The sequence below is a fragment of the Solanum tuberosum genome, unplaced genomic scaffold, assembly GCF_000226075.1.
Source record: "Solanum tuberosum cultivar DM 1-3 516 R44 unplaced genomic scaffold, SolTub_3.0 scf00670, whole genome shotgun sequence".
NCBI lineage: Eukaryota > Viridiplantae > Streptophyta > Magnoliopsida > Solanales > Solanaceae > Solanum > Solanum tuberosum.
Window position 1 is genome coordinate 148,045 of NW_006239586.1, and position 11,564 is coordinate 159,608.

At 35.3% G+C, this 11,564-nt stretch overlaps 1 protein-coding gene and 1 long non-coding RNA gene across 2 annotated transcripts; one reads left to right on the plus strand and one right to left on the minus strand.

Annotated features, from left to right (window-relative positions):
• Positions 1-1,917: 1,917 nt before the first annotated feature.
• Positions 1,918-2,772, minus strand: LOC107058840 (uncharacterized). Its single transcript, XM_015305018.1, has one exon. The coding sequence runs from the start codon at positions 2,770-2,772 to the stop codon at positions 1,918-1,920; it is 855 nt and encodes a 284-aa protein (XP_015160504.1).
• Positions 2,773-7,701: 4,929 nt separating this feature from the next.
• LOC102603502 (uncharacterized) lies at positions 7,702-11,003 on the plus strand. Its single transcript, XR_368904.2, has 3 exons — positions 7,702-7,856; positions 9,709-9,741; positions 10,857-11,003. It is a non-coding gene; the product is annotated as an uncharacterized lncRNA (long non-coding RNA).
• Positions 11,004-11,564: the final 561 nt, after the last annotated feature.

The following is an 11,564-nucleotide window of genomic DNA, read 5'->3' on the forward strand; positions in this document are numbered from 1 at the left end:
ATCACTCCAACACATTAGCTAGTTAGTTAATGAAATCTGCTGAAAATTGAGACCCAAGTTGCGTGGGAAGAACTTCTAGATATGGCCAGCAAAGTGTCATTTAATGAAGATATGATCGACATCATCCCAGCCTTGCTGAATGCAGCAATAACGTTTAACAGGCTCTACTCCAAAATTAGCTAATGTTTCATTGGTTGGCAATTTATGTCTTATTACTCTCCATAGGAGAAAACACATTTTGAAAGGAATATATCGATGCCAAAGTCGAGAATTAATGACAGCAGTATCCTTCTTCCTGCAAATTTCCCAAGCTGATTTACAAGTGAACTTTCCAGCTTCAGTGATTTTCCAGACTGCACTGTCTTTAACTCCCTGCACAAGCTGCACATTAGTATTTAAAATAGAAGGAATAAAGAGAGGAGGAACCTGTTGTCGTAATTTCCTTTCATTCCATTTTCCATTTACTAAAAAGTGTGCAATGGTAGCATTGTTAAGACTTGATATATCAGTAGTATAATTAGCTAGAGCACCCCCTCCTAGCCAGTCATCCCACCAAAAGGAGCAGCTCCCAGAGTTAATCTTCCAGCCTATATTTTCTTCAACTTTAATTTTGGTTTTCATCATGTATCTCCACATCAGTGCTTGTCCAGTATCCACATTTTTTGCAACTGGATGGGCTCTTTGGCAATATTTGGCTTTAAGAAATTGACTACATAAGGTTACTTTAGACCTGAAAGTCCACCATTGTTTGTACGGTAAGGATGTGCAAATGTCTGAGTGGCTTCTGATCCCTACCCCTCCTTCAGTATAGGGTAAGCTCATGGTGTCAGGAGAAGCCCAATGGTATTTCCTTTTATCCTGATCCCTTCCCCAGTAAAAGTCAACAATAATGGCCTCAATATATTTGATAGTAGTGCTAGGCGGAGAAATGGCAGCCATAGTATGTATAGGTATAGATTGCAAGGCATGTTTGATCAAAGTAATTCTGCCCCCAAAGCTAAGTACCCTTGCTTGCCATTGACACACTTTTTTAGAAACCTTCTCAACTAAATATGAATAGTAAATGATCCTTTGTCGACCAATGTACAGAGGACATCCTAGATAAGTAATAGGACTACTTTTTTGGGAAAAAGTAGTAACTTCTTGAGTGGTCTGAATGATGTCCTGTGCTGTATTGTCTGGAACCATAAAATGACTCTTTTCTTTGTTAATTAACTGGCCAGAAGTATGTTCATATTCCCCTATATTGTCCATAATGAGCTTCAGGGAATGTCTGTTAGTAGAAGCAAAAATAATAACATCATCTACAAAACTCAAATGGTTGATCTGGGGTTCTTTAGGTTCCATAAAGAAGCCTGTATAACTTGGATTATGATGTAAAGAATTAAGCAACCTGGTCAGTACCTCTGCTCCTAATATAAATAGGGCAGGGGATAAAGGGTCTCCTTGCTTCAGTCCTCTAGTGGAATGAAAGAAACCATGTATGTGACCATTAATGATAATAGAATACCAAATGTTACTGATAATTCTCCAAACTAAGTCAATAAAAATCTCCCCAAAACCAAATTTCCTTAAGACCAAACATGTGCATGACCAAGACACCCTATCATATGCCTTGGTCATATCAAGTTTGATAAAAACATTCTTTCCAGTATTGGGTTTTTTAATACCCTGAGTAATTTCTTGTGCAAGCATGATTCTTTCTGTTATGTTTCTACCTCTTACAGACCCAGACTGATTGTCTGACAACAATAAAGGTAAAATAGTAGCCAATCTCATTCTCAATATTTTAGAAATTATCTGATTGGTAAAGTTACTAAGGTTGATAGGTCTAAGGTCATTGAATCTTGTAGGCTGTTCAGTTTTCGGAAGCAAAACCAAACATGCATGAGACATGAACTTAGCCAAAATGTTACCTCAAAAGAAAGATTGTACAGCTGCCATCAAATCTTCTTTAATGATACTGCAACAAGCTTGATAAAATTTACCCCCTATACCATCTGGTCCTGCAGCTGAGTTTGGGTTCATAGCAAACACAACTTGTCTGAGTTCCTCTATAATAGGTAATGCTTGCAGGATCTCATTATGTTCAAGAGTGACTGCTGTAGGAAGGAGTTGTAGAACTCTTTCATCTATTCTCTCAGTATGACCAGTAAACATTTGTTGACAATAATCACAGGCTACTTGAGCAATTTGTTCCTCACCCTGTATCCACACCTCATTTTCAGTACAAATTTTATGTAAAAATAGCCTCCTTCTTCTACCTCTCATCAAAGCATGAAAGTATTTGGTATTAGCATCCCCATCCTTAAACCATTGTAGTTGAGTCTTTTGTTTAAGAACAAATTCTTCCATTTTCAAATACTTAATGTAAGTTGCATTCTTCTGGTGAAGATTCTGTCTAATAGCTTCATTGTTATTAGTCATAAGTTCTGCTTCAGAATTCCTTATATTTTCTTCGAACTCCTTGACCTTGGTAAAGATATCTCCATACTCACGTTTAGACCAGGTACTAAGAGTGGCTATTACTCTCTTCATTTTTTGATGTAATCTCCACATTGGGTTGCCAGTAACTCCCTTTTCCCAACACTGATGTACTGTTTTAAGAAAAGTGGCATTGTAGACCCAAAAATGTAAGAACTTGAAATATTTAATATGGCTCTCATTAACTCTAGTCATTTCCATCAACATAGGACTGTCATCAGAACCAACAGAAGATAAATTCTCAATAGTAGTTTGAGGCATAACATCTAACCATTTATCATTAACCATAGACCTATCTAATCTCTTCCAAACTCTAGCTTATGCATCCCTTTGATTGCACCAAGTAAATGGAAGCCCTGTGTATCCTAAATAAGTCAATCCACATGCCTCTATCATTCCAATAAATTCAAAGCTCCTATTCATATTATAAGGTATTCCCCCAAGCTTCTCCTCTATAGAGGTGATAACATTGAAATCACCAATTGTACACCAAGGTAAATCCATATTAGCATAAAAGATTGGCCTGCCCCACAAAGGTCTCCTCATAAAATCCTTACATTTAGCATAGATTAAGGACATCATAAATTGCTCAGGAATATCTATGTGCTTGAAAGTGATAGTGATGTGCTGAGCATGTTTTTCCAGAATATGACCAGTTACTTCATTAGACCAAAACAACCAAATTTTCCCATTAGGAATACTGACTGCATAATCCATCTGTAATTGACCTCTTACCTTATCAATATGAGAATTATCTGTAAATGGTTCCAGCATAGCAATAATAGATAAACGATGATTTTTTTTGAGTGTTTGAAGCCTTTCCAAAGATCCTTTAGTATTGATACTCCTAGCATTCCAACAAATGGTTGTAATCATTAATAACCTTTTGATTTGGACCTAGTCATGGGTCTGCTAGAGGTATCAGACATGCTGGTAATAGGTTGATGAGGGTTGTGTCTAGTTTGTTTCCTTCCCCTTGGGGATAAACCCTGTTGTTCTGTTATTCTTTGAACATCAGTTGATTTATCCTGGAAAGAAGAACCAAGAACTTGACTTGTATGCTTCATGGTGTCTTCTGCATCCTCATCAGACTCATCCATAGATTGATTATCAGGATCTATCTCATCCTCAGAATTAAGTGCCCCATAATCATCAGGAAGCACCTTAACCCTATTACCCTTATTAATCTGTACAACATCATGATCCTGAGGCTGCTTACCAGTATCTATACCATCTGAATCTTTACTAGTACTCTGTTGCAATCTCTTTTTTATAGCCTCTCTTTTCTTTTTCCTCAATCTGTCACTAGATTTGTTATTAAATCTGCCCTGTGATTGCCCTGTATCTGTAACCTGTGGAGTTACAGTTTTCTGTTGATTAGTGATAGGGGTAGTAGGGGCACTAGAGTCTCTACTATGGTCAATATCCATTTCCTCATGTCTAACATGAGTCAATTCCCCCCCCCCCCCTTGGACACCCCTTCATACAGGTTAGTATGTGTCTCATGTCCCTTCCCATCCAAACCTCCAACAGCTACATCAACAATAGTATTACCAACATTATCAATGGGATTAGGGAATAGGAGCATTGAGTCAATACCTGTAACACCTTGCCCTGTAGATATTGCCTCTCATCTACTGATTTCTGTAGCTTGTTTAGAAATTATATTCACCTGTAGTTGCTTATTAGAGGTGTCCTTACCAACATTTGCTGGTTTTTTTATACTCCTCTTAACCCTACTGTGTTATAACTGTTGTTTGAGGTCGGCTATCTTTTTTGTTACCTTTGTGTTTGTCGAGAACCTCTAAACTAGGTGATGACTCCTGCACATCAAGATTAATATAAGTGTTTTGAGTAGGAATAGTAAGTATACGTGCCTGTTTGGTAGACTGTTCTGCTTGTCTGGTATTGTCTCTAGGTGCATGTGGTGGATTGTTGTTCCTCCTCCTTTGTGTTTGCCACTGATCTTCTTCGTGATAATACATGTGTTCCTGCTCTCTTTGCTGTTGATATTGCTGATTATTATCCTCCTTAAGATCAATATCTTTGTGTCCCTTTGTTTGTTGAGGATTATTATCCCTATCTTTATTATGCTTGTTGTTCACCTTTTTCCAATTCCCTTTTCTTTTTATCCTCATCCATTTGTCTTATAGTACAATCACCTTCCAAATTCCCTTGATGCTCACAATAGAAACAATAATCAGGAATATTATCATATTCTATTTTTTGCCATCTACCATCATTGATATTCTCTCCTATATAACCCATCCAAATATAATGAGGTCTCTTTTGAGTAAGATCAACTTGCACCTTCACCCTAGCTTGACTTCCCCTCGTCTTTTTAATAGATGCAGAATCTAAGTATAAAACCTTGCCAATAGGAGAAAGCAATACAAAAACATACTCCTTATTATAGCAATGCCAAGGTAATTCAGGTAGTGAAATCCAGATAGGGACTATAGGGGTTTCTTAAGCAGGTTTAAAATTAGGAGTCCAAACTTGAATTCTCATCACCTGCCCAGCTATACTCATCCTTTGCTTAGTCCAAACCATATTATAATCATGCTCATTATCAAGATCAATATAAACGTGTCGAGAATTAAAGTGTACAATTTTAACTCCACCAGATAATTGAGTTTGTAAAATAATGTTATTCCTAATAAGCTCGACTTTTGGCATGGTATTACTGAATTTCCCAATGAGAGTGTATTTACAAGTTGCAGCTAAGTCTCGAATGACTTCTTCCTTCACATACAGAACAGCAGGCCGACATTGCTTAGTGGTAATTTCAGGAGTAGTTAAATTGATGTGAACATCACTTTTGGCTTAATTATGTCTAAGACGATCATCAGAAGTCTGTACAACCGTATAAGGAGTAGGAGCAGTGGCTGTATCAGTTTTAGGAAGATTGGAAGGATTACCTTGAATTCAATCATTCCTAGTAGTATTGTTATTAGGTTTAAGAGCTTGTCTATCAAAATTACTAGAGATTCTAGGAAAATTTGACTGATAAGCCTGCTGTTGATCAACTCTAATATTGGCGTTAACCGTATTACCAGAATTCTGTTTAGTAGGATCATTGGATTTCCCATGTTCTTTAGCAATCCAAGTCAATTGATCATTCTCATTTCTACGATACTCAGTACCAGAATTCAAATGAGATTTATTTGCATGAATCACATTTGTACGAGAAGTATCAATTGGAGCCATACCTGTGTCATGGCCCTGTTTTGTGGTAATTTGATCATCCATATGAGAAGTGCTAGATTGTCCCAATTCTTGAACATGTTTCTTACCTTCCCTATGTTGATTTTTTTGGGAGCAAACACCTGCGTATCCTTACCTTGTTGCAAATTTATGAAATTCGTCACCGAAATTCTGGTCGAGTAACCAAAATTTTCTTTGCCGGTTATTCCTCCAAGGAAAGTACTTGAAGTTTTAGTGGCATGTCCTCCACGACCAATATTGTATTCCCCAGTATTAGACTCCATTCGAATCACCTCCTCACTGCTGTGATTTTGATGGCGCAATTGGGGCGATTCACCAAAGCTACTCGCCACCGTCGCCTGTTGATTTCTCGCATCTGGGATGGTGAAATCATATGATTTTGGATTATGATGAAGATCTTGGGATGAGGTTTCTTTGTCACCTGTCCTTGTTCCTTGATTTAGACTCGATTCTTCTATAGAACGATGTGTACGAGTCCCGTCCACCTCCCTTTCAGCCATTGCAGTGTGGATCGCTTCTTCTCTCATCTACGAGGAGTTGTAGGATGAATCTAAAGACGATTTTTGTAGCCATGGAATTATATTTTTCCTGGGCATCATAGTAGATGGATCTGGTGGTCTAAATCTATCTGCTGGCAGCTCATTTTCCAACCTATTGATGCTGAAACGTTTCAAAAATTAGCCGAGAAAGCTAAATTCTTGAGAGAATCAAGAGAGAGAAAAAATTTAGAGAGAGAAAAAATTCTTGAAATGAGGAAGCTTAGGATTTAGGATTTAAGGTTTAGAGTTAGGGTTTAGGGTTTAAAGTTTAGGATTTAGGATTTAGGGTTTGGGGTTTAAAGTTTAGTATTTAGGTCTTAGGGTGTAGGGTCTAGGGTTTAGGCTTTTTATTTAATATTTTGGTTTAGGGTTAGGGTTAAGGGTTTAGGGTTTTCTGTTTAGAGTTTAGGATTTAGGGTTTTCGGATTAGATTTAGGGTTTAGGGTTTAGGACTAGGGTTTAGGGTTTTGAGGTTATGGTTTAAAGTTTAAGGTTTAGGGTTTATGGTCTAGGGTTTTGGGTTTAGGGCTTAGGGTTTATGGTTAGCGTTATAGCTTAAGGATTAGGGTTTTAGGTTTAGGGTTAAGTGTTATAGTTTCTATTTAGGGTTTAGGGTTTAGGTTTAGTGTTTAGGATTAACGGTTTAGGGTTTATGGTTTATGGTTTAGGGTTCCAAGTTTAATGTTTAGAGTTTAGGGTTTAGGGTTTAGGATTTAGTGTTTAGTGTTTATGATTTAATTTTAAGGATTTAGGGTTTATGGTCTAGGGTTTAGGGTTTAGGGTTTAGAGTTAGGTTTTAGGGTTTAGAATTTAGGAATTAGGGTTTAGGCTTAGGGATTTGGGTTTAGGGTTTAGCATTTAGAGTTATGGTTTAGGGTTTAGGGTTTATGGTTTAGAGTTTAGGATTTAGGGTTTAGTGTTTCAAGTTTAGGGTTTAGGGTTTAGAGTCTAGGGTTTGTGGTTATGTTTTTAGGGTTTTGGTTGTAGGGGTTAGGGTTTAAGGTTTAGAGTTTAGGGTTTGTGGTTATGTTTTTAGGGTTTTGGTTTTAGGGGTTAGGGTTTAAGGTTTAGAGTTTCGGGTTTTGATTTTCGGGTTTAGGGTTTAGGAATTGTGGTGCAAAGTTTAGAGTTTAGTATTTAAGGTTTAGAGTTAAGTGCTTAGGATTTGGGGTTTAGGGTTTAGGGTTTATGGTTAACGATTTTAGGGTTTTGGGTTTAGAGTTTAGATTTTAAGCTTTAGGGTCAAGGGTTTAGGTCTTCAGGTTCTAAATTTAGGGTCTAGGTTATATGGTTTAGTGTTTAACACTACAAGAAAAAGGCTTATTAAGGACCACGATTTAGCGACGGATTGCAAATACGGTCCCTAAAACTTTACATATAGGGATGAATTTTTTTTCTCATCCCTATTTCATTATTTTATTTCTTAATCCCCAAATGGGTCTATGAAAAAGCAAATATCCCGTCTCTAAAGCTGAAATACACTAAAGGAGGCTCTTAAATAATTTCTCTCTGAAAGCCCTAGAATTCCTAAAACTCACAAATTGCTCGTCTCTCAGAAGGTGGGAGCAAAACCTTCTTGTCTACCACTGCTATTCTACATCAAGAGTACGGTTTTGTTTCTCGTACATCTAATTTGTCTCCGTATTCTTCTTTTTCAGTTGAAATCAAAATTATTTTCCTTCTGTCATTTCTATTTCTCTGATATAGAATTTCGTGATTGAGAGTATTTAGGATACTAATTGTTGTTATATAAGGGATACAAGTTATAGTGCTGGGTTTAAAGCTGGATCTTGGAGGTTAAGGAAAAGACCTTTTGGAGTGTATTTTAGGAATTTCTCTGTTAGGTTTTCGATAAGCATGTTGGGGAATTTCTTGAAAGTCCGATAAGATTTCCTTGGTGTTGTCGTTATGATTTCTTATGAGATGATTGGTAAAAATTTCAACCTTTAGCGTTAACTCTGGACTTATAAGGTTTTTTTTAATCTGCAAGCAACTTCTTATATTTGGTAAGTGTAACCTGATTTTAAAAATAATCAGATGAGAAAGAAAATTGTGTGAATTGATCTTGTTATAGTATTTCAAAGAGATTTTCTGTTGGAAGACCGTGATCTGTTTATTGAGTACCATTCTAGTTGGAGTGACAAACTCAATGGTAACTCTTTGTTGTAAATATTTTTTGTTCATTCTGTCGAGAACTGCTCTGTCCAAGAAAGATTTACATTGCCTTTAGTTTTTAAGCATTATATTCTAGACTCTATTGTTTCAAGACTTATTTTCAGTGGTGTTAAATTGCTCTTCTCAGTGCATTAACAAGCTCGTCCCTTGAATTTTACATATGCTGAATAAAAAAACAAGATTCCATGTTTCTGTGTGGTGAGATTCATTGCTTTTGAGCTTGTTCTTGATAGGAGATAGTGAATGTATAATATATTATCTTATAATAAAAGTAAAATTTCTTTATAGAGTTTAGGTGTGATCTCAACTTATTATTCTATTGTATTAGTACGAATAACTTTATTGATTAGTAGAAGTGGAGTTGTAGTCTAAAATAGAGATTATCATATTTGACACTTTGTTATTGAGATAGTACTTGACTATAGCAAAAATTTGGGCTAATTTAGTTAATGACTGATACATAAATTATGAATTTAATTTGGAAGCACTGTTAGCACAACATTATTTTAAAGAAATCGATGTATCCGATATCTATACTTGACACTTTTTGTGGATCGTAAGTTAGTAAATTGATTACACAGAAATAACTTGAAAGTAAAAAAGAAAGTTATCAGTGTTTCCATTCTAGAAATATGACTGAGATCAATTTGTATGAACAAACCATTGAAATGTTGCTATTTGCTACAAGTGAATATTAATAATCTTAGCACAACTCCAAAGTTACTAAGCACTGAATTTTGATATCCAAAAATGTTGCTTTCTATTTAGCGCGTCAAAACTTTTAGATACATTTTAAATGCTTCCTCTTTGTTGCTACTGTTTGAAACTAAAAAGAAGAGATAGATTGTTTCCCTGCTTAAATTCTTGATCACAAGCATGTTTATATATTTATTCGCTTTTAATATTAATCATTGCAAAATGTTTTCACCTTCTTCTCCCTCATTGTGAATGCTATAAAATTGTTGTTCTTCATGCTTTTGCTCTCAAAATTTCTCTCGACTTCTTGGTTTCTATGTATAGTATCACGCAGTGAAGGTAATTGTTCGTCCCTATAATGCATGGTGTCATGTGTTACTATCCTTACTACCTATTTTCTATTTGTCGTGGCTAAAAGTTCCTTCTTTATTTGTTGTTAAAGGTCCTTGGCCTCAACAAGAAATGTTGATGTTATTTTGTTTTAAGAATGTGCATGTGTAGGAAGAGATAAAATAGCTTAACCAGTTAAATAAATTAATTTGAGTTCAACACACTAGTTTTCACCCTCAAACATCATCTATTTCAGGAGAATGACTATTCTAATTGTTGAAGATACCAAGTAAGTAACTTATCCTTAACTTCAATTTATTTTTTTGGTTTAAGTCAGCTAAATGAATTAAAATGTGAGCTTGAACACAAAAATAGTATTTACAACAAGAAGTTTGGTGCAAAGTTGAGTATTGATGTTTTTTATTCTATTGTGGTGATGAGAACCAAGGGCTTATTGTGTTTAACGCTGAAGTTGGTCACGTTTGCAGAAAAATGATCACGACACTGAAGAAATATCAATGTAGTACCAATTTGTTCTTATTTTGAGTTTAACTCAGTGTTTAGTTACTCACATTGCCTTTTATTTTTCTTGAACGAGTGAAGTTTAGTGATATCATTTATAGTATTCGGTTGTTTGAAAAGCAGACCTTTATGCATCTATATCATAATTGCATGGCTTAAAATACTTTGGAGTGGGGATGTTCAAGGTTTCCCTTTTAGCTGAATGCTGAAGGTTATAGCATGTTACAAAAATTATTAGGATATGCTTAGAGTATGGAATCATTGGATTGGTCACCAGATAGATATTGTAGTAGCTTCTAAAGTTTCGAAAGTGGCACTTAGACACTCATTTATTTGGATATTGTTGCAGACTTGTCCTCAAACTGTTATTCTTATTAAATTCTTATTGTAGGTGATTTCAAAAGGAATTTATCATAAGTTCACATAAATTCATGTTCGAGCTCTAAGTTTTGAGCTTAAAACATATTTTGTATTCCATCTTATATGACTTTACATGAAATAATGTGACTGATGTTTTTGTGAGTTTGTCAATGTAAGTAAATGAAGGTAGCAGTGCATCTAATTAAAATGCACTGAAAAGGACTTATCTTGTTATGTTGTTTGATATTTGAATTACAATTACCCTGAAAAATCGAATAGCAACAACCTGACCATACATTCTCTATTTATTTTTTCATTAATAAAGATGAATTTGTTTTGCCAGAAGATAACTTCAAGTCATTTGTTGGATTTTCTAACTTTTTGTTGTTTGCATATTTTCTCACAACTTTTTCTATTTTTGTGTTTTATTTTGAAGGGTATGAGTTGCACTCAATAGAATGTGATAGGTAAAATCTTAAATTATTCCATATGAACTAATGATATATCTCATATCCTGTGCAGGTATTGCTAACAAGTCAAGTTGTAGAAAAAGAAGACTTGGATACAAGTTGACAAGTTTCTTAGTTATTTTTCTTGTATTAGGTGAATAATTGTGTAAAAAATACAATGACTTATGTTATTGTTATATAATTTTGGTATTGCGATTTTAATAAATAATCTGATTATATGTGTTTGTTTTCTATGTTACAATATTTATTTCTGTTGTACAAGTTTGAGAATGTTATAGTTTAGGACCATAATTTATAGTACTACAAATCACATTCAGCAACTATATTAGGTTGTACATAACAAACTTTACCGACCTGAAGTTAGTCCCTAATGATTAATAACGACAAGAAATAATATCTTACCATCCAGAAGTTTTGGCACTAAAAGACATTTAGAGACAAGAAATTCCCACGCCCCTGAAGGTTTTCAAGGACCAGTAAAAAACGCTCGTCGCTATTCACCTTTAGCGACGGAGGCTATAGGGACGAGTGGAGACCAGAATTTTCTGGACTCTAATACGTTTTAGGGACCAGAAATAGAATTTTAGGGACCATATTTCCCTTCGCTAGTAGCTATTTTTCTTGTAGTGTAAGGTTTAGGGTTCCAAGTTTAGGGCTTAGGGTTTAGTGTTTGGGGTTTTAGATTAAGGGTTAATGGTTTAGGGTTAGGGTTTAGGGTTTAGGGTTTTAGGGTTTAGGGCTTAGAGTTTATGGTTTAGGG